We start from the raw sequence: 23280 nt of genomic DNA, 5'->3' as shown, positions 1-23280 counted from the left end.
TCAGACTCTAATGTATTGATGTACCAGTTATTTATCCATCTGCCTGTTGAAAAAAATCCGTGTTGTTTCCAGTTTATGGCAACTGCAACTAAAGCTGCTATAAGCTTTTATTACAAACTTTAATATGAATGCAAATTTTTATTTCTCTTGGCTAGATATCTGGGAATAGGATGGTTGGGTCATATGGTAGGTGTTTGCTTCATTTGGTGAGAAACTGCCAAACCATTTTGCAAAGGCGTTGCTTTATTTTGCATTTCCTCAAGTCATGTGTGAGAACTCCAGCTGCTTTGTGTTATCACCGTACTTGCAGTTGCTTTTTGTTAATTGAAATTATTATTTAGATAATTATGGAGTCATCTGCAGTTGTAAGAAATAATACAGAGAGTCCCAATATACCCTGTACCTAATTTTCCTAATGGCACACCTTGCAAAGCTATAGTATAATATCAGAAGCAAGACATCAGCAATTACACAGTCCACCCACCTTATTCAGATTTCCCTTTTAGTTGTGCTCATTTGTGTGTGTGTGTGTGTGTGTGTGTGTGTGTGTGTAGTTCTGTACAGTTTATCACATGTGAGGTTTGTATATCCAACACCACAGTCAAGATCCGGGGGAGTTCCATGACAAGGATCCCTCATTTCGTCCTTTCATAAACATCATCATCTCTTTCTTGGATACACCTACCTCATCCCCGACTCTGGCAACCGTTAATTTTGCCATTTCAAAAATGTTATCTATATGACTCAACAATAACAGACAAAAAAAAAAATCCTTTAATGGGTAGATGATTTCAATAGCCATTTCTCCAAAGAAGACACACAAATGGACAATAAGCACAAAAAAAGATGCTCAACATCATTAGTCATTAGGGAGATGCAAATAAAAATCAGGTGCCCCTTCAGAACCATGAAGATTGTGTGCACGTGTGCTCGCTTGATTTCTCTCTCTCTCTTTCTCTATTTTTTTTTAAGATTTTTAAAAATTTTATTTATTTATTTGATAGAGATCACAAGTAGGCAGAGAGGCAGGCAGAGAGAGAGGGGAAAGCAGGTGCCCTGCTGAGCAGAGAGCCTGATGCGGGCCTCGATCATAGGACCCTGAGATCATGACCTGAGCTGAAGGCAGAGGTTTAACCCACTGAGCCACCCAGGCGCCCCATGCTATATATTTTTTTAAAAATTTAAAAAGGACATTAAATGTTGACGAAGAGGTAGAGAATCTGGAAGCCTTATACATTGCTGTTGGAAATGGAAGATGCTGTGGTGGCTGTGGAAAGCTGTCGGGCAGTTCCTCAAAAAGTTAAATGTAATTGCTATGTGACCCAGCAATTCTGCTTCTAAACATACAGCCGAGACTACTGAAAACATGTTCACACAAGAACTTATACATGAATATTCAAAGCAATACTATTCACAGTAGCTGGAATTTGGCTGTTGACCATGACGCAAGTGCCCATCAGCTGATGCCTAGACAGACCACATGTGTTCTAGCTATACAGTGAGTATCATACCGGCACAAAAGGGAATGACGTTCCCATACATGCTGCAACATGGTTGAACCTTGAAAAAGTTACACTAAGTGAAAGAAGCCACAGGGAAGATGGCCACAGATTGTATGATTTCATTTAAATGAAATATCTAGAATAGCAAATCCATAGAGACAGAAAGTAGATTAGTGGTTGCCAGGGGCTAGGAGGTAGGTGGATGGGTGAGTGACGGCCAACAGGTATGGAGTTTTTCTGAGGCTGAGGAAAGCATGCTGTAATGTTAAAAACTTACACAAACACACACGCAAAATCCCACAAGTAGATGTTTATAGCAGCTTTGTTCATAATTGCCCAAACTTGTAAACTACTAAGATGTCCTTTAGTAGACGAATGGATCAGTAATCCCGATTATCGAATATTATCCAGAAATGCACCATCAAGCCATGAAAAGACATGGAGAAACCTTACATGTGTATTACTAAGTGAAGCCAAGCTGAAAAGTCTTCAGACTGCATGATTCCGACTGTATACCAACCTGGAAAAGGCAAAATTCTAGGGATTATAAAGAGATCAGAGGTTGTCAGGGATTTGGGGGAGGGAAGGATGAATAGGCAGGGCAGAGGATTTTTTAGGGCAGTGAAACTACTGTGTCCTTAAACATTTCTCATACCCACAGAATATACCACCAAGTTAAACCTACTGTAAACCATGTACTTTGGGTGATTGTGTCAATGTAGGTTAGTTGATTTTAACAAATGTACCACTTGGTGGGGAATATTGATAGTGAGGCAGGGCAGAGAGAGAGAGAGAGAGAGAGAGAGAGTGTGTGTGTGTGTGTGTGCGCGCGCGCGCGCGCGCGCACACACGGGCGCAGCAGGTATATGGAAACTCTGTTAATTGTGCTCAGTTTTGCTGTGAACCCAAAACTGCTCCAAAAAATAGTCTGTTCAAAAAAAGTCCTGAAACTAGATAGTGATGATTGTTACGCAACACTGTGAATATACTAAAAAACCACTGAGTTATGAATTGTGAAAGGTGAATTTATGCTATGGGAATTAAAGCTCAATTTTAAAATAAGGAACATGTTCCAAGAACATTATATAAATGGGATCAGACAATCTACAACCTTTTGGGATTGGATTGTTTTCACTCAGCTTAATTCCTAGGAATTCATCCAGGTTATTGCTAGTGTCAATATTTCATTCCCTGTTGTTGCTGAGTGCTCTCCGTGGTATGGAGGTACCACAGGTTATCTGCCTAGTCACCTGTTGAGGTATGTCTTTTTCCAGTATTGGCTGTTTTGAATGAATCTGCTGTAGACATTTGGGTACAGGATCTTAAATAAACATAAGTTTTCATTTCTCTGGGCTAAATGCGTGAGTGCAGTTATTGAGTCATATGGTAATTGCATGTTAGCTTTATAACAGACTACTGAACTGTTTTCCAGAGTGGGACTACCAATTTACATTCACACCCAGGAATAGGTGAGAAATGCAGTTTCTCACCAATATTCGCCTTGCCACTATTTTTTATTTTAGCCATTCTAATAGGTCTCCGGTGGTCTATCATTTTAATTCGCATTTCCGGATGGCTAATGATGTTGAACATCTTCTCATGTGCTTATTCTTTCTAAACACAGAATTTAGTTAAGCCTCTAGATCTTTCTACCATTTTACAGGAGATACAAAAGAGAAGCAAGTTGAATGGTATCCTGGGGAAACAGTCAAATTTAGGATGTTTTGGGACATTCTATGGGCTACATATACTAATTTGTACAACAAATCAATGGTTTGAGGAAAGAAGTATGTATATGGGACGACTGTTATGGAATGAAAGAGACATAAGAGAAATAATAGCTAGATGCAACATGTGGCACTTGTTTGGATTTTGATTTGAAAAAGCAAACAAAAAGTACCTTTGAGACAATTGGGAGAACTTGAAAACGGACAAGGCTTTAGACCTTACTAAGGAATTACTGTTTGGACATGGTAAAGGCATGGTTGTTACATAAAATGAAATTCTTTTCAGATAGAGATCAACACTGAATTGTTTACATGGTAATGACGTATCTAGCCTATGTTTTAAAATAGTCTAGCAGAAAAGAACAAAGGAAAAAATGAAATTGGAGTGGACAAGTAGAGAAAGAAGACTGGAAAATTATGATAGTTATTAAAAGTGAGTGATGGCTAGCTGAGCGTATATTTTAATATTCTTCTTACTATTGATTAAAATTTCCAGGGTAAAATGTTTGGAAAAGCACTTATTGAAATAGTATTTTGTATTTTAAAATAAAACACAAATGTTTGTTGCTCTGAAGCTTTGATGAAAAACATCTGATTCTGGAGGACAAATAACTGAAGTTACTTTAAAAAAAAAATTCAGGCAGAAGAAAACAAAAGATTGAGGAAACTCCAGCTTGAACAAGAAGAAAAATTGGCTATGGAATTGGCGAAACTAAAACATCAAAGTCTAAAGGATGAAAAGATGAGGCAACAAGTAAGAGAAAACAGGTATCTTGGTTTATATAAATTTCATTTATTTTGTCTTTGCCTTTAAACTTTTATCTAATGAAAAAAATTTTTTTCTTTATGTCATTGCACTTTGTTAATATTTTGTCTGGAAATACTTTGTTTTAAATGCTATGTATATTCATTTGGGAAAAGAAGTCGTATTCAAAGAAGTGAAGTATTTAAGGTGAAAATAAATAGTAATTGTTTCTTTTTTTAAAATGACCTAAAAAATAGACTCATGAGGGGCACCTGAGTGGCTCAGTCATCTAAGCATCTGACTTCGGCTCAGGTTATCATCTCGGGGTCCTGGGATACAGCCCCACATCGAACTTCCAGCTCAACAGGGAGTCTACTTGTCTCTCCCCCGACCCCCCTGCCAACCCATGTGCTCATGCTCTCTCTTTCAAATAAATAAAATCTTTTAAAAAAATGATACATGAATCTTACTCTTAAGTGAAACCTTAGGGGATACATAATTTAATTTTCTACCCAGACATAAGTTTTCTACAGTATTTCTGGCAAGTGGATGGTTGGCTATGGCTCAATACCTCTAGTAATTGGGATAGAAACTTCTTTTTTAATTCAGGCCTCAATTTGAATAATCTTTTTTCCCATATTGTTTCAAAACTAATTTCCCTGTAACTTTCATGCATTTATTTCAGTTCTGCTCTGATGAAAATCATATTTAGTTCTTATTTAGGATATCCTTTCATATTTATGAATTCCCCAAATGTTTTCTTCTATAAGATAAATATCCTTCATTTGTTCCATATATAATATGATTTCAAGTTTCTTCACCATCTGGTTTTTCTCTGTAGATGTAATTTACACAATTATTGTTCTAAAATATTGCCCTCATAATTGTGTATAATGTTGCAAGATAGTGCTTTCTAGTAGTGGGACTGTTAACTACATTGTTCTAGAATATATTTCTTAATACTGCTTAGAATGGAATTGCTTTTTGAAGCAGGCATGCCACACTGTTGACTAAAACTCAGGGCTAACTAAATGCTCATTCTATAGTTATATAGTTGAATATATTAGAAATTTACTTTGATAATTGTTATGTATTATCTTACCTGAGCTGGACTTCCGTAGGATATTATATGACCTGTGGGTGAGCTTCAGGGATTTTGAGCTTCACTAAAGTATATTTATGTGTTTGACAAATGTACCCATTGTATTTTTCTGGGTTTATAACTTTGATCACATTCTTTAAGGGATTACTAATATTTTTTTTTTTTTAAGATTTTATTTATTTATTTGACAGACAGATCACAAGTAGGCAGAGAGGCAGGCAGAGAGAGAGAGAGGAGGAAGCAGGCTCTCTGCTGAGCAGAGAGCCCGATGCGGGGCTCGATCCTAGGACCCTGAGACGATGACCTGAGCCGAAAGCAGAGGCTTTAACCCACTGAGCCACCCAGGCGCCCCAGGGATTACTAATATTTAAAGGTTTAAATATGAAGACTTACGTCTTCATATTATTCTAGTTGCAAAGTGTCTTTTTGGACATTAAGTCTCTAATTATTGTTAGCTGTTCCTCATGGGTTTATGTTGTCTGGAGATGAAATAACTATTTCATCATGTATTTGTCTAATTCACTGATCTAAAAATTAAATAGAGGAATTTTCTACTTCTAGCAATTTTTAGACAAGGTGATTCAAATAAAGGCTTTTTCTGAGAACAGAATATCTGGAGAAAGTATAAAAGTAAGATCTGAGAGAGGAAGGAAACCAGAATGGTAAGCTTGGCATTTGTAGCTACATTTCCCCTGGAGGTTCTGCTGATTCCAAAAGGATGGCTGAGAGGTCAATAAGCATATTGCATATTGCAAGGTGTCCAACATCATTTTACAAGTTTTATGCTTAAGATTTGTACACTTTAGTGTATGTTTTACGTCACTAATACAGAATTCAATTAGATTTTATTAGATAGATACAGATGAAGAGATAATGTTAGTTAGTGGAAAATATCCAGAATAAAGCACAGAGAGACAAAAGGGTAGAAAGATAGAAAAGAAAACTTAAAAGAGGTAAGGTCTATGATGGAAAGTTCTAACAGATGTATAATTTTAGTTGTAGGAGTAGAAATAAAAGAGGATGATGCAGAAGCAGTGTTTGAAAAGACACTGGGCAAGAATTTCCAAATATGATAAAGGAAATAAAGCCACAGGTTAAAACACAAAAAATGACGAAAAGATACCTATACTCATTGTACTCAAACTTTTGAAAGGAAACAATAATGAGAATCACAAAAGCAGCCCCACAAAAGATGATTACCTTCAAAGGAGCAGCAATCAGAAGTGTGACTGAATTTGAAAGCCAGCAGTGAAAATGAGAAGACCGTAGATTGAAAGGGCAAAGGAAAGTAATGGCCCATCTAGAATTCTGTATTTTGTGAAAATTTTCTTCAAGCTTAAGGCAAAAGTCATTCAGTTGAGTACTTTTTCAAATAGAATATGCTGTTTCTAAGCAGTGTCAAGACTTCTAAGAGTTTTTCACTTTGTGCATAAGCCATGATAGAATTTTGACTGATACAGAAATGGACCATTATTCCAATTAGTGTTTTCATCTGTGGATTGGCAGGTCTAAATTCAAGAAAATGTTTACTGTGGTACTCAAAATATATCCTAAGCTATTGAAAGTCATTTATAGTAAGATTAAGCTCCTTAAATTAAAAGAAAGAATTTTTAAAACCCAGGGTCAATTTTGAAAGCTCATTGAAATTTTTTTTAAAAATAACTGAGTTTGAAAGTCACAAGATTATTTTGTTATTTGATTTTTGAACACATGATTTTTTTTTAATCCAAGAAAATATTTAAGACACTTGCTCACTGCTTTTAACTTGAAATGCTTTAACTCTCTATTTTTAGAAGTCTTTTTTTTTTTTTTAAGATTTTTAAATTATTTATTTGACAGAGATTACAAGTAGACAGAGAGAAGGGGAAGCAGGCTCCCTGCCCAGCAGAGAGTCCGATACAGGGCTCGATCCCAGGACCCTGAAATCATGATCTGAGCCAAAGGCAGAGACTTAACCCACTGAGCCACCCAGGTGCCTGAGAAGTCCTTTTTTTAATTAAAGCATGAATCAATTAATAATTACACATGTGATTAACAATTTTAGTCAATTATTTAAAATTATGATTAATTGTATAATTATAATTACACAATTTATAATTACATAATTGGCAACTGTACATTTATCACATTGTTAACACATAGTTTTATGAAAGGAAAGAAGTATCTCATGTGTAATTTGTATTTAAGTTCAGCAAAAACTAGCTCAAAGAGAAGATAAGACATAGTCTTCCCTTATTAAATACATAACCAGTCCCTTGCTGATGCCAGTACAATTAAAACAATCAAAGGTTTATAGCAACCTAGTGAATGCTGAATCAAGAAAAAGGCAACTTAGAAATGGTAGCAAAGTTTGTGGTATTATTTGTTTTACTTGTCCTTGCTTCTTCCCCTCCCAGCTCTGAGGCAGTCTAGAAGGCAGTAGTAGCTCATATTGTATCTATCCCTGGTTCTGGAGAGAGCAGAGCAGATCTTATTAGAAAATTATTGTATATGTATGTTTAACCTACTTGGGAGCTGCCTGAAGGATTGACACAAGATGCCTATCTCTATTTCACATAACTCCTAACTCAGGCCAGAAAAGCATATTGTATCTCTGATAATATGTATCAGAATATGTAAGGGATCCCTACAATTTAACAACAAAAGACAATGCAGTTCAAAAATATGCGAAGTACTTAGAGATTTATTCAAAGTAGACAGACAAAAACACTCAACATCCTCAGTCATTAGGGAAATTGCTAGGATAGCTGTAATAAAAATAATGGAAATTGGAACCCTTGGACATTGCTGGTAGGAATTTAAAATGGTGCAAGCACTGTGGAAAGCAGTTCAGCGATTTTCAAAAAGTTAAATATACAATTACCATATGATTTAGTAATTCCAGGCCTTGGTGGGTATCCACAAGGATTAAGTCTGAAAGCAGACTTAATCAGATATTTTTACACTAGTGTTTAATGCAGCATTATTCATTATTCATAATAGCCAAAAGGTGGGAACAATCCAAATGTCCATCAATAGATGAATAGATAATCTTTGATATAGATAATATCATTCAGTTTTGAAAAGGAATGATGTTCTGATACCTGCTACAATATGGTTGAACAATAAAAGCAATATGTTAAGGAAGTAAGCCAGACATAAGAGGATAAATACTGTATAATTCCACTTATGTGAAATACTAGTACAGGTAAATTTATAGAGACGAAAAAGTAGTTAGACGTTACCAGGAGTTAGGGAAAGGGAAGAATGGGGAGTTATTTACTTAAATGAGTACAGCATTTCTATTTAGAATGATGAAAATTTCTGGAAAGAGTGATAGATGGTTGTAGAATATTGTGAATGTAATTAACATCACTGAATTGTATACATAAAATAGTTAAAAATGGCAAATTTTTGTTTTGTGTATTTTACCACAATAAAAGTTATAGGATTAAAAAAAAAAAAAAGCTTATGGGGTTTAGCTAAAACTGTTAACTCAAGAGTCATTTATAATCTGAAATGACTACTAGAAATGAAGGCTCCCTCTGGAATTATTAGAAAATGAACAGCAAATTTCCATCTGGAATGATTACAAACAGAATATAGAAGAATAAGAGCAGAAACAAATACAAGAGGGTGTAAACATAAAGTAGAATCAAAGCCAAGAATTGTGCCTTAAAAAGGCTAGTAAAATTGATAACCCCTTACAAGAATGATAAAGTGTAACAGAATGCATGAATAACCAATTTTTTTTTTAGAATGGATGATAGGATATCACTATAGATCATACAAAAATTTGCTAGATTATAGGATATTGTGAACAATTTGATACAAATATGGAAATTTAGATAAATTCATAAATAGAAACATTTTACCAAACTGGCACAAGTTGTAACAGAAACCTAAATGTTTCTATAACTTTTAGACTTTTACATCGATAATTAACCTTGTTCACAAAGAAACCTATGTGGTTAGGTGGTTGATGAATTTTACCAAACACTCAATAACACCAGTCTCACATAGTTTTGCTGAATGGGAAAAGAGGGAACACTTCCCAATTGATTTTTAATCAGGTCAGTACCTGAATAGAGTTAAAAATTATAGACTAATTTTTCTCTTGAATTTAGCTATTGTAATTAGAAATTAGTATCAAATCCAGTGGCAAGTGAGAAAGATATTATTACATCTGACCAAATTTTAACTTATCCTAGGGAATCTAAAGTGGGTTTAACTAGAAAATCAATACATGCAATTCATCCCATTAACAGAATATCATAGAAAAACTATATGAGCAGAAAAAGCCAATTGATATAAATCAATTTTAAAAAATTTTAAAAAGGATTAGGAAATGAGGAATAAAATGGAGTTTACAGTAACATCATACTTAATGGCAAATGTTAAACACTTTTTAAGAAGACAGGGATGCTTGCTATAATACCTTCAACTCATCTTTGTATGGACATACTAGCCAGTGCAATAATGCAAGAAAAGTAAATGAAAGGTGTTAGGATTGGCAGTAAAGAAATAAAACTTTAATTATTCCTAGATGATATCTCTGTGTATGTAGAAAATCCAAAAGAATCTATGTATAAATTATAAGTTCAGCAGTGTTTTTGGATGTGAAGTCAATATTTGTATTTCTTCATTAATTGTATTTCTATAGATTAACAATTAGAGAACAAAATTTTAAAAAATAATTTGTACAATAGCATAAAAAATAAATACCTAATAAAAGAGGTATAAAACCTCAACACTGAGAGAAAACAAAAAAATAAACCATTATTGTAATTTTTTTTTTTTTTTAGTTTATTTATTTGAGAGAGAGAAAGAGAGCATGAAAGGGGAGAGGGGAAAGGGAGAAACAGACTCCCTGCTGAGCAGGGACCGCCCCCCCCCCCATGTGGGGCTCCATCCAGGGGATCCAGGATCATGACCGGAGCCAAAGGCAGTTGCTTAACCAACTGAGCCACCCATTCACCCCCAAAATAAACCATTATTAATAGTTTTTAAAACCTAAATAATTGGAAGGATATACCAGCTTAACTGAATTAAAAACTCAGTATTGGGAAAATGTCAATACTCTTCAAATTGATTTATAGATTCAGTATAGTCCTATTCAGAATTTCAGCCAGTATTGTTTATAGTGACACTTGAAGAGCTGATTCTAAAATGTATATAGAAATGCAAAGTACCAAGAATGACTAAGATGATCTTTAAGAAGACCAAAATTGGAGATTTATTCTCTAGGATGTGAAAAATTATAAAGCTCCAATAATCATGATAATATTCTGTGGTTTTAGCACAGAATAAACAAATGGATCAATGGAATGGAATGGAGCCGATCTTCTCACCCAGAAAATTTAAACCCTAATGGTCTAAGGCATCCTTTATCTGTAGTGAATTAACTAACCTCCTATCAATCTAAAACAATGCCAACTATATACGGTCTATGAGAAAATTAATATAGTTACTCAGTCTTCCATGGGGCTAATTTCTCTTAGGGAACCCCAGCTGAGGAAGGATGGGATATATTCAACAACGGATCCATGCATAGATGTACACTTGAACTTTATGACATTGCAGAGAACTGTCACTGTTCTGGTACTGCAGAGCAATCAGAAATGGAGAGTTTTATAAAATGGTACTGGATCAATTCAATAGCTATCTGTGCAAAAATGAACTTGATTTTCACCTCACACTACATACAAAAATCAATTCTTGAATGATTGTAGTCTAAAAGTCAATAGTGAAGCAAAGTTTTGAGAGACTAATATAAGAAAATGCCTTTATGTCTGTGCAGTAGGCAACATTTCTTAAAACATGACACAGAAGTCATGGACAATGAAGAAAAAGATTGGTGAATTAGAATACTTCTCTTCATCTAAAGAAACTGAGAGTAAGTACAGACTGGAATGATACATTTGCAGTGCATATAAGCAACGAAAGACTTATATCAAGAATATATAAATAACTTATGCAGCAGTAAGAAGTAGACAATGTAGTCTAAAAACAGGCAAAAAAATATTGAACAATAACTTCACAGAAGATGTAGGAATGACTCAAAGTTATGGGAAGGTCTCAGTTTTAGGAAAACAAATTAAAATCCTAATGATATATTACACACCCACAAGAGTGGTTAAAGCGAAAAAGAATGACAAGACTAAAGAGTGTTACTAGGATGTGTAGCAGTGTAAGCACTAGGAGTATGAAGCTGTGCAAAGCATTAGAAAGCTGGCATTTTCTACTGCATTGGAACACAGCCTACCCTGTGATTCAGATATTTCACTTCTAGGTAAATATCCAATAGAAATGTGTGTACTTGTCCTTCAAACAAAAGTCACTTATTTGCATGTTAGTTTTTGGAATTTGATGGACTTTGCCTCAGAGAGGTAATTTTATAAATTGTGATTGGGTTCATATGTTGGTTTACAGATACTAATACCTAATTCCAACAAAACCCCTTATAAATATATTGCAGTCTATTAGAGTAAAATATGTAGATTAACCTAGAAACTTAATCCTCATTTAAATTATTATTTTTTATGAAAGAAAGCAATCTTGTGTCATATACATTTATACCTACAACAGTAAGGGCAAGAAGGACACATCACAACACCAAGAATAGCTTACCCATGAAGACTATCTCTTTGGAGGTATAGGGTACTTATAAGTTGTTTATAATTAGGTGAGTGCCTTTGTTCTAGAAAGAATTAAGATGTGTTTGGGGCATCTGGGTGGCTCAGCTCAGGCCATGATTTCAGGGTTGTGAGAGCAAGCCCTGCACTGGGCTCCACGCTCAGTGCAGAGTCTGCTTCAGACTCTGTCCCTCTGCCTCCCCACAACTCTCTCTTTCTAAAATAAATAATAATTTTTTTAAAAAAAAGAATTAATTTGTGCACCCAAGTAACCATCTAAGCACCCTTCCAACTCAGAATTCTCATGTTCAGAATTCTGGCACATTGAGAAGTTATATATGGCAGATTGTTTTCCACTAAAGCTAGGGAAAGAATTCATTCAAAAGCAGTTTAGAGATTATCTGAGGGCAATCCTCATTTTTAACAGATAAGCAAACAGAGAATTGAAGCAAACTTGCCCATGGTCATTCCTCTTCATCATCGTTATCAAAAAAATATTCATAGAATGTTTATATTCTATATTCAATTCATAGAATGTTTACTGTGTAACAGGTACTTTTCTAAGCTTTTTATACACATCAACTAATTCCCATAGCTAACCCTTCTACGGGTAACAAAACCGAGGTATAAAATTTAAGTCATTTGCTTTAAAGCACTCCACTATAGTTCTTTTAGCTCAATAGCATTAGTGGCTGGACAGAAGTTTTAACCAATATCGATAAACCATCTTCTCTAAGTGACTCTGGCAAAAGGATTTTTAGTGATGATTATTGGAAATAAAAGGGTTGTTTTGTCTAGAAAATTAATTATAATACGTCACTTCATATGCATTCTGAGTTTTCTTTGGGTGAAGGGAGGAAAGGATATTGTTTTCAAGGTATTTAATAATATCTTTGACATTTAGGAAAAAAGTTCTTTTAAACTTCAGATCTAGACTTCTAAAATAGGAAGAAATATGGTCCTCAATTTTATATTTCTTTTTTTTTTTTTTTAACAGTATTGAGCTCAGAGAATTGGAGAAAAAATTAAAAGCCGCTTACATGAATAAAGAAAGGGCAGCCCAGATTGCAGAGAAGGATGCCATTAAATACGAGCAAATGGTAATCATGTTCTGGTCATTATGTTTTCTGTATTTTTAGCTTCATTTAGGAAACCAAAAATAGACCAATTTTGTGAAAATTGTTATATATAATAAGGAATTTACACTGCTAGTTTTCTTAAATACTTTTATACTTTTCAGATCCTTAAGGTACAGGAACTCCTAGATTATTTAATAGTGAGCCTTGTTTAATTTAATATTAGAACCTTTCAGAGACCCAAAGAATGAGGTTACTGTTTAGAATGGTTATACTCAGTCTGAGCATTCCTATGGTCTCACTGATTATTCTTTGACAAATCAATATAGTACAAATTGTTAGTGTGATCAATATATTTTAGAATGTTATTAAATTTTTTATGTGTTAAATGTTTTAAAAATTGAAGTGTTTCATAATTTTAGGCAGGAAACATGCCTGTTTTTTAAGTAGCTCCCTCTTCTTTTTCTATTTTTATCCTCCTTCTAACTCCTGACATACTGCCAAGTTAGGGCAAGAGTTATTCTTGGGCAAAGGAGTTTCAGACACGCTTACCAGTGGTGTTATACAGTAAATATAGAATAGGGTTTACTGAGTTAATACTTCCAGGCAGGGTGCACACCATCATTTGAGCCCTTGGAAAGACTAGATGGTAGATGAAGAGGTCTGACTGTTGATTACATGGTTTTGTAAGTTCCTTCTGCTTGTTTCTCTATTATGTAGAGCATTTTGGTGGTAGAGTTCCTTCTCTCCTAGATCCCTTTCAAAGATATTATACAACTATTAAAGAGAAGAGGTAGGGTAAATGTTCTGGCTTTTAAAGTTGGTCTGAATATATTTTAGGCTAAAAAGAAAAAAAGCTGCAGAAAAATTGAGTTGGACAATAATACATACCACAGACCATTTATTTAAACCTGTATGTGTACATCAGCCATGTGTGGATCTCAACACACATATATGTTCACATACACATACAATTAGAGGAATAATATCAAAATACTTAACCAGCGCCATGTGATAAAGTCATCTGCTACGTTGAGATGCTGGCCCCAGTGATCTGTGTGTGCGTGTGTCGGTGCGGGAGAAGTCGGGAGCTTTGCACGGCAGGCTCTCGACTGGCATCGCTTTTGGTGAGACAGGTTGTAGGAGAGCATGAGGAGACTTCATTTCCTAAGCCACATAGTTCTTTTCTAAGCTTGAAGAAATAAAGTAGAACATAAACAATGTACTCTTTGGCTAGTAGTTTGCAGTTTTACCCCAATACTTGAGGTTTCTCAAAGCAACTGTACATTTTAATCTGACTCCTTAAAGAATTTTCTCTATTTTCTAAATAAAATTGGTTCATAAAGATTAAACTCAAATAGTCCTAGAACTTGACTATGTGTATGGCACCTACGGCAATGTGTACATAAATGTTTTTATCATTTCACATTTTTTTTTAAAGAACCTAGTACAGCATGTGTAAGAAAATAGAAGCAGAGAAAGAGTTTTGGTCAAGTCCTATTAATAGTGTATTTGGTGTGAAGGCATCAGTTGGATCAGGAATAGCATTCAGCATTCATAGTTTAATCTGCTTCTTCTTGTCTGTTTGATGCTATTAACCATTCTAGTGTTTGGATTGTGACCATAATGGTAAAAGGTAACAAAAATTGCCTCAATATATTTAATTTACAATTTATTTGGTTACTGATTTCAAAATGCTCAAAATCAATAAGAGGTTTAACCTAGTTAAGAAGCAAGATTGTCTCCAACTCAGAGGGAATTGTCTTGAGTGAGTGAATTAAAAGCTACAGAAAACAGACACAGTAATATATAAGGCTCTTCTAAGTTAAAGTGATTATAAAGGGCATTTAATAAACGAGAGATGATGGACTTCAAGGGCCAGAGGCAAGAAGGAAAGTTTAGGTTGGGAAAACAAGAGTTGCTCAGAGCTGTTTAATAGCAGACCTCTATGAAAGAGTACCAACCTTGTTGTAAATGCACCTGATACACAATGACGTTAAGAATTGCCTATATGATTTTAAATAAAAGAAAAAGGGGACTGCTGCTTTTTAAACATAGTATTGATTAGGTACTTCTAATTTTATTTGCTGTTTGTCAAATGTGGAGTTACTAGTTACCCTTTTCCTGTATTTCCTTGAGACCTACTTGAAGGAATGGGAAAGCCTCTTTAAGGTTTGACTCATCATTCAAACCCTTCAGGTGACAGTAACTTCCCTTAGATGAAAATGTTTTATGCAGTAGGCTTTATAATAATCCATTACATCTGTTTTGAAATATTCTATCATATTGTGCTCACATTTGAAAATGGAAAGATGAATCTTGTTTTAATAACAGAAACGTGATGCTGAAATAGCCAAAACCATGATGGAGGAACACGAGAGAGCAGTAAAGGAAGAGAGTGCTGCGGAAGACAAACGGAATCAAGTAAAAGCACAGTATTATCTTGACTTAGAGAAACAACTTGAAGAACAAGAGAAGAAAAAACAGGAAGCATATGAGCAGTTACTAAAAGAGAAACTCATGATTGATGAAATTGTTAGGAAAATTTATGAAGAAGATCAATTGTAAGTTTATCCCAGCTTTTTTCCATGTCTAAACATTGAGATTCGATTGATCTTAAGCCTGTTTTGAAGACATAAAACAACTGAACAGTGCCTAGTACGTAGTAAGTCCTCAGTAAATGTTATAATCATATAAACTAGAACTCTTGTTTATCTTTGTAAGCATGACAGTTACCTGATAACAAATGTTTATTAAGTAACAAAATGATGAAACCTTTGTTTTTCTTAAATATGCACATATCGTGTCAGAGGACTTGTATTCTGATCATTTCTTGGCTAGACAGTGGAAGTGCAGGTTGTTGGCCTTTCTGAAGTGAGATGCATAAAACTTCATTAATAGTTTAGAGGAGAGGTATAAGTAGTATTTCACTCAGAAGATTCATACCTGTCATTATATTTAGTGGTACACAGTGGATACTCAAAATGTTTGTGGTATTAGTGAATGAATAAACTGTAAGTAGAAAAGCTGTAGGGCGCCTAGTTGGCTCTGTCATTTAAGCATCTGACTCTTGATTTCGGTTCAGGTCATGATCTCAGGGTTGTGAGACTGACCCCATGTCAAGCTCCAGGCTCAGTGGGGGGTCTGCTTGAGATTCTCCTCCCTCTGTCCCTCGCTCTGTTCATCTGTGCGCACGCGCGCTCTCTCTCTCTCTCTCTCTCTCTCAAATAAATAAATAGGTAAGTAAATAGAAAAGCTGTTTTTGCCCATGTTATTATCAACTGAAGGAAATGACACATTTTTCAATATTATTTCTATTACTATAAAACTACTCATTATTGCTTTTTAGGGAAAGACAGAAAAAGTTAGAAAAAATGAATGTAACTCGAAAGTATATAGAAGAGTTTCAGAAAGAGCAGGCTCTCTGGAGAAAGAAGAAACGTGAGGAGATGGAAGAAGAAAACAGAAAAATTATAGAATTCGCCAACATGCAGCAACAAAGAGAAGAAGATCGGATGGCAAAAGTTCAAGAAAATGAAGAGAAAAGACTACAGCTTCAGAACATGGTAATAAAATAGCCACTTCTTTAACACTAGAGAAATTCTGAAATACTTGTTATAGAATTTGTTTCCTATTAACGTTTGTGTGTTTCTTTAAAATTTAATAGTTGACTCAGAAATTGGAAGAAATGCTGCGGCAACGTGAAGATTTGGAACAAGTGCGACAAGAATTATACGAGGAAGAGCAAGCTGAAATACATAGGATGAAACTAAGAGTAAGTTTTGGAAATGGAAAGAATGATTAACATAGAGCATATCACTTTGAGATGAAGCAGTAGAAAAATGGTAGATCTAAATCCAACTATATTGGTAATTATAGTATGTGTAAATAATATAAACACTAAAATTAGGGGCACCTGGGCGGCTCAGTTGGTTAAGCGTCTGCCTTCAGCTCTGGTCATGATCTCCAAGCCCTGGGACTGAGCTCTGTATCAGGCTCTCTGCTCCCTGCTTCTCCCTCTCCTTCTGCTCCTTCCCCTGCTTATGCTTTCTCTCTCCCTCTCTGTCTCCTTCTCTCTGTGAGATAAGTAAATAAAAGCTTTTAAAACAAAACAAAACACCACTAAAATTAGAAGAATTTTCAGGCTGGATAAAAAAGCTAGTCCTAGGCAGCAGTTAACAGCGTAAAAGGTGTGATTCAACTGTCTCCCCTGTGAGAAACACAATTTAAGTATGAAGACATATAGTTTAAAAACAGAAGGATGGGGAGAGATTTACTAATCACTAATCAAAAGCAAGTTAGGGTGGAAATCATTATGCCAATAGGATAAATTCATCTAGAGGCTGGAACAGCCCTAAAGGTGGCTGAGCCTAAATAAAGCTTCAAAATGGATGAAATAAAACTGAAAAGAGAAAGAGACAAATCTATAATTATAGTTGAAGATTTCAATATTCCTTCTTATTAGTGTATAGAATAGTCAGAAAACCACAGGAAACACTGTTGAATAATATCGTATTCTGACCTCATGTCAGGATGACGTGCCAGTTTTCTAACTGAGTTGTTAGTTTATTGGAGAGTTTTGAGAGTTCTTTATGTTATTCTAGTTACTAGTCCTTTGTCAGGTTTGTAGGTTTACAAATTTTCTCTTATCTGTAGCTCGCCTTTTCATCTTCTTACAGGGTCTTTCTCCAAGCAAATGTTTTCAGTTTCTATGAGGTCCAGTTCACCAGTTTCAATTTTTATAGATCATAATTTGACATCAATTCTAGGAAGTTTTTGCCTAAATCCTGACGAATTTTTTTTTCTAAAACTTTTTACTCTTACATTTGTATCTGTGATCTGCTTTCAGTTAGTATTTCTTATAGGGTATGAAACTTGGATCATGGTTTTTGCTTTTAGATGTTCCGTTGCCCCTACCAATTGTTGAAAAGATTTTCTATCTTACATCAAATTGCTTTTAGAGCTTTATTGAAACAGTTAAGTATATTTGTATGGGTCTGTTCCTGGACCTCTGTTTTGCTCTATTTATCTATGTATCTATCTCTCCACCCATACCACACAGAATTGATTACTGTAGCTATAGTCTTCAAATTTACTTTAGCCTTTCCATATATATTTTAGAATAATCTTATCTCTATCTACAAAAACAGCCTTCTGGGATTTTGATAGGAATTGCATTAAATCTGAGTATCCATTTGGGGAGAATTGACATGTTCACTATGTTGAGTCTACCAGTCCATGAACATAATACGATTCCCATTTATATTATCTTTGAATAGTTTCCTCAGTGTTTTATAGTTTTTAGTATATAAATCCTGTATGTGCTTTATAGATTTATATTTAAATATTTCATTTTTTTGAGCAATTATAAATGGAATTTGTTTTAATTCCAGTATCCATGGACTCATTATTAGTGAATTAACTTTATATTGATCTTGTATCTCATAACCTTCCCGTATTCACTTAGTAACTTTTAGGAGTTTTTTTTTTTCCCCCTACATAACCAGTCATGTTTTCTGCGGGTAGGGAGTCTTCTTTTTTCTTATCTTTATCTTTTTAATTTACTTTTCTTGCTTTATTGTACTAACTGAAACTTCTAGCTTTGTCTATCACTATGTTGAATAAGAGTGATGAAATAGATGTCAACTCTCTTTGTTGCCTATTTAAGGGGAAAGCATGCTGTTAACTGTACTTTGTTTTGTAGATAGATGTTCTTTATTAACTTAAAGTTCTCTTCTATCCCTATTTTTCTGAAAGTTTTTATCATGAAGGTTTTGTCAAATGCTTTTTCTACACTTATAGATAAGATCATGTGCTTTTTCTTCTTTATCCTGGTGGATTACATTGATTTTTTTTTTTTTTTGAATACTGAAACAGTCTTCATTCACTGGAATAAATCCCACTGGTATATAATTCTTTTAATGTATGGCTGGATTCTATTTTCTGATATTATGCTAAGGATTTTTTCACTCATATTTATGAGGAATATTGGTTTTAAGTTTTCTGTTTTTATACTGGTGTCAGGATAATACGATATTCATAAAATAAAAAGGGAAGTTTTCCCTCCTCTCCTATCTTCTGGAAGATTGTATAAAATTGGTTTTAATTCTTCATTAAACATTTGGTAGTATTTTCCAATGAAACTATCTGGCCCCGGAGTTTTAAATTATTAATTCAATGTCCTTAATAGTTATAGGGCAATTCAAATGATCTTATTTCATATTTGGTTAGTATTAATGACTTGTGTTTAAGGAAGTTATCCATTTTCTCTAAGTTGTCAAACTTGTGTGTGTAGAATTGTTCATACAATTCCCTTATTATCCTTTGGATGTCTGCAGGGTCTCTAGTGGTATCCCATGTTTCATTTCTGATATTGGTAATGTGTTTCTATTTTATGGTCACTCTTGCTTTTGGTTTTTCAAGTTACTGACTTTTAATATCAGCTTTCATGAGGTATAACTAACATATACGCTTGTAAGATATTTAAAGTATACAGTATATGGTGATTTGATAAAAGTTTACATTGGGAAATTATTCTCTCCATCTACTTAATTAATATCTATCACCTCACATGTTTATCTTTGTGATGAGAGCATTTAAATTCTACTCTTGGCAAATTTTGTTATACAATACAGTGTTATTTAACTATAGTCACTATGTTTTACATTAGCTCCTCAGAACTTATTCATCTTATAGCTGAACTCTGTACCCTTTTACCAACCTCTGCGTATTTTCCCTGCCCTCCAGCTTATTATTTTCTGTCTTATTATATATAAAAATTAACCGAAATGAATGAGACAAACAAAAAAACTGAAACTACAAAATCTCTAGAAGAAAACACTGCAGAAAGACCTTATAACCTTTAGAAGGGTGAAGATATTTTAGTAGTTTAAAAAGGCAAGACCCATAAAGAGTCTTTTCCATAAAGGAAAAAGTTGAATTGGGTTTCATCAAAACTAGTAACTTCCTAACACTTAGGAAAATGTAAATGTAAGCCACAGTCTGGGAAACAGTATTCCCTACATGTATCTTACAAAACCTTTTCTTCAGAACATAGAATGTTTATAACTCAATAATAGAATACAAAGAACCCAGTGTTTATTAATGAACAAGAAATCTGAACAAACATTTCATTAAACAAATATATGAGTAGCCAATATACAATAAATTGTTAGCTTTTAGTATTATTTTTAATATTTTTCAGCTATATTAAAACAGATCATTTTAGATACTGTTTCATCAGTGAGGAGGAAACCAAAAACCACGTATTGATATAAAAACCAATTGCATATATATTCTTAATGACTAACTGCATAGAAGAAATGTAAAATATGTGCATTTCTTTTTAAAAACAATGTAATCGATTTATATATATCTAGTACAAGTTACCCAAAAAAGTTAAGGAACTAAAGTGTGGTGGAGTTGGTGGAGGCTGGGAGTTAACACCCTTGGGGTAATTCCTCAGCCAAGAGGGGACAGAAATTAAGGGATGAATGCTTCTTCCTGTCAGCCTTGTGGACAGACCTGAAAGGTGCTCCATGCATTCCTCACAAGGTCTTGGCGGGATTAAGCCACAGTTGCCCGCATAGTAACCAGTTAACTGATGTACCCATGTGTTGGCTTTTCTTCCTTCTCTATTTCTCTCTGCTTTTCTCTCACTGATGCTTCCTGAGATCTTCTCTCATAAAATATGTATACACAAATATTTGTGTAAGGCTCTGCTTTCATAAGAGAACCCAAACCAAGATACCTCTTAAAGTTTCCAGACTCAGAGTAGTTTTACAGCAAATTATTTCAAACCTTCAGTAAATAGCTATTTCTTAAACCACATTATGGGTTGTAAAATTATGCAGTCCATATTACTTATATGTATAAAATCCTGATCCAAACAGATCTAAGAGTACAGGAACACTTTTCTAGTAGAAAAAAGCAGAATTGTGTTTTGTTTTGTTTTGCTAACACTTCCCTGATTTTTACCCATTTACCATTACTAAAATTTGTATGGGAGATGGGTCCCAGGAGATGTCATCAATTCATTTGATTCAATGTGTGTTTTCGGTGTATTAGGTATTATGATAAGCTCTGGAGGAATTCAAAGCTGAGACAGTATCTGTCTTCACTGAGCCTTCTGACTTCTATATCATACATGGCAGATGAACACAAACTATAATATCATAACACCGTGCCCAGTATCATAAACTAAAGTAACAGATATGATACATAAAATTTTTTTAAAAATGCCCTCTAGAATTTATAGTTAGTGAGGAGATAAGGCACAGGCATATCAAATAAAATTAAATGTTGGGAAAATTGAATGGTATCAAAGGCCCAAAAGAGAATTCTAATTCCTAAAAGGAATTAGAGTGATTAGAAAAGACTTTCTGGAGGTGAGATCTGAACAGATTAGATAGAGGTAAGTGAGGACAAAGAGGTTGAATATTCAGGATAATGAACAGAGTTACCATCACTGATATTCCAGACTGATTCACTTAAAACCCACTCCTACCCTTTTTGTCTTACTTTATTATAAAGACTATAAAATTGAAAACACATTTCTCTTCTTTTAGCCATAATTCTTCATACGACCTACGTAATCTCCCGAGTTATCCTTGCACTTAAAGGTGTGAAGACAGAAGTAGGCGAAGTGAGGTTGCAAATCACACGTAGAAGACTGGGTCATTGGGAATAGTTTTGGTAGTTACCATCATGGAATTTGAGCCATGATGGTTAACTCTACAAAAAATAGATGGTAACCAAGATGGCAGCTGGTTCCCTGGCCCTCTATGCCATCTGCTGGCCTGTAGTAAATCCCTTATAGTTTGTGTTACATGTAAAACCCTGCTCACACAGCTGTTGTTAAGGCAGTATTTTGAATGCCTTGAGGATATGGCTTACCTCCTGGAAATTGTGTTAGAATTAGGCAAGGCTGGTTACAGTTGAGAAGGAATTAAAATTTATATCAGTCCTAATTGGATAACAATAAAGCAAAAATAGAATCTAGATGTTAGATGGATGGTCACTGTAAACATTTTTCAGTTATGTTTAAAATTTTTTATTAATAAAATGTTAGGAAAATTAAAGCTTGTAGGAAAAGACTTTAACTGTGCCAAGTAATTTTGAATTTTCCCAAAAAACTTGTGATTGTCATTTCTAGATTGTTATTCTGAAAAATATTTACCAGTGATTTGAACCAGTTTCAGGCAAGATTCTAGAATGATTCATAGTGGGTAAATAATATTTCACAGATTTAATAACCTCAGGTGTGTAAAAAAGTTTTTATATCAGTTCCTTCCAAAATATATATAAATTAAAATTTAAAAAGAAAAGAAGGCAATCCATAGGTGACATGTCCTTTATCCAGTGAGTCTTAAAAGGATGGGGAAAAGTGTTATCTTGAAAAAGTTAGTTTTTGAGTTTTATTTCTTATTTTAACACTGCACTCAACCAAACTCTATCCAGCCTTTCTTTGTAAATCTGCTGTAAAGAAACAGTTACTGAATTAATGTTTATATGGATTGTTGTTTAGGAGGAAGCAGAAGAGAAATTGAGAAAGCAAAGGGAGTTGAAGCAAGATTTTATAGAACAAATGGCCCTGAAGGAATTAGTACTCCAGGCTGCGAAAGAGGAAGAGGAGACCTTCAGAAAGGCTATGCTAGCTAAGCTTGCTGAGGATGATCGGATAGAACTGATGAATGCTCAGAAACAAAGAATGAAGCAACTAGAACACAGGAGGGCTGTGGAAAAACTCATTGAAGAGCGTCGCAACCAGTTCCTTGCAGACAAAGTAAGAAAGTGTTCTGTTTTTTTAATTATCACTGAACCAACAATCAGCTCATCTGTTCCTCCACTAAGCATTTAACTGAGACCCTTGCTGTTAGGTTATCTGTTTACTAACATATGGTATAGACGTTTTCTGACCAATCATTCCTTAATGCATCTAGAATATATTTATTGATGCTTTCCATTGTGCTAGACACTGGTTGGCTGGTGTTGAGAACATAAATACAACTAAGTCCATGATATCTATGAGTTTATGGTCTTGTATAAAAATATATAAAAGCAATCATTATAAAGATAGGCCATGTACATGTGATAATAATTATATAGGTATGGGCATCTTGGTATGGTAGAGGGGACACAGATCATGAATGCCCTGGATGCTATTTTAAGGAAAGTGTTCTTTATCCAGGTGGACCCACTGAAGAATTAAGTAGGCTACATGGTTAAGTTCTGCACTTGGAAAGATGACTTGAGTAGGGATATTGGGGTAGAGTGAGGGGAGTAAGACTGGAGACAAAGAGACCAGTTAGGACATTACTATGGTAAGTCAGTGAGAGGTGGGGAAAACCCATGCAAATGGAGAAAGGGGGAGATATGAGGGAGATAGCTTTGATGGGGCTTGGTGACCAGTTAGGTCTGGAGAGGTAAGAGCAGGATTACGGCTGCTGCTACTACTACTAAATAATACTACTGCTACCATCTTCAGTGAATGGGTGAGGTCCTAAAGAAAACAA

At 34.6% G+C, this 23280-nt stretch overlaps 2 protein-coding genes across 5 annotated transcripts in view; one reads left to right on the top strand and one right to left on the bottom strand.

The window, feature by feature from the left end:
• MNS1 (meiosis specific nuclear structural 1) overlaps nucleotides 1-23280 on the top strand; it is a 40793-nt gene that overhangs the window by 9744 nt on the left and 7769 nt on the right. For all 4 annotated transcript variants that reach the window (XM_032342651.1, XM_032342652.1, XM_032342653.1 and 1 more), the window contains 6 exons: nucleotides 3870-3997; nucleotides 12688-12790; nucleotides 15101-15330; nucleotides 16116-16332; nucleotides 16434-16541; nucleotides 22293-22550. In XM_032342651.1, the coding sequence (XP_032198542.1) occupies nucleotides 3870-3997; nucleotides 12688-12790; nucleotides 15101-15330; nucleotides 16116-16332; nucleotides 16434-16541; nucleotides 22293-22550 (1044 nt within the window). The remainder of the gene's footprint in view (nucleotides 1-3869; nucleotides 3998-12687; nucleotides 12791-15100; nucleotides 15331-16115; nucleotides 16333-16433; nucleotides 16542-22292; nucleotides 22551-23280) is intronic.
• TEX9 (testis expressed 9) overlaps nucleotides 12786-23280 on the bottom strand; it is an 81914-nt gene continuing 71419 nt past the window's right edge. Inside the window, exon 11 of the mRNA XM_032342655.1 lies at nucleotides 12786-13958. Within this exon, the coding sequence (XP_032198546.1) occupies nucleotides 13794-13958 (165 nt within the window). The 3' untranslated portion in view covers nucleotides 12786-13793. The remainder of the gene's footprint in view (nucleotides 13959-23280) is intronic.

The sequence above is a fragment of the Mustela erminea genome, chromosome 5 (assembly GCF_009829155.1).
Source record: "Mustela erminea isolate mMusErm1 chromosome 5, mMusErm1.Pri, whole genome shotgun sequence".
Classification (NCBI taxonomy): Eukaryota; Metazoa; Chordata; class Mammalia; order Carnivora; family Mustelidae; genus Mustela; species Mustela erminea.
The sequence above is the reverse complement of the archived record's forward strand: the minus strand, read 5'-3'. Positions and strand labels throughout refer to the sequence as shown.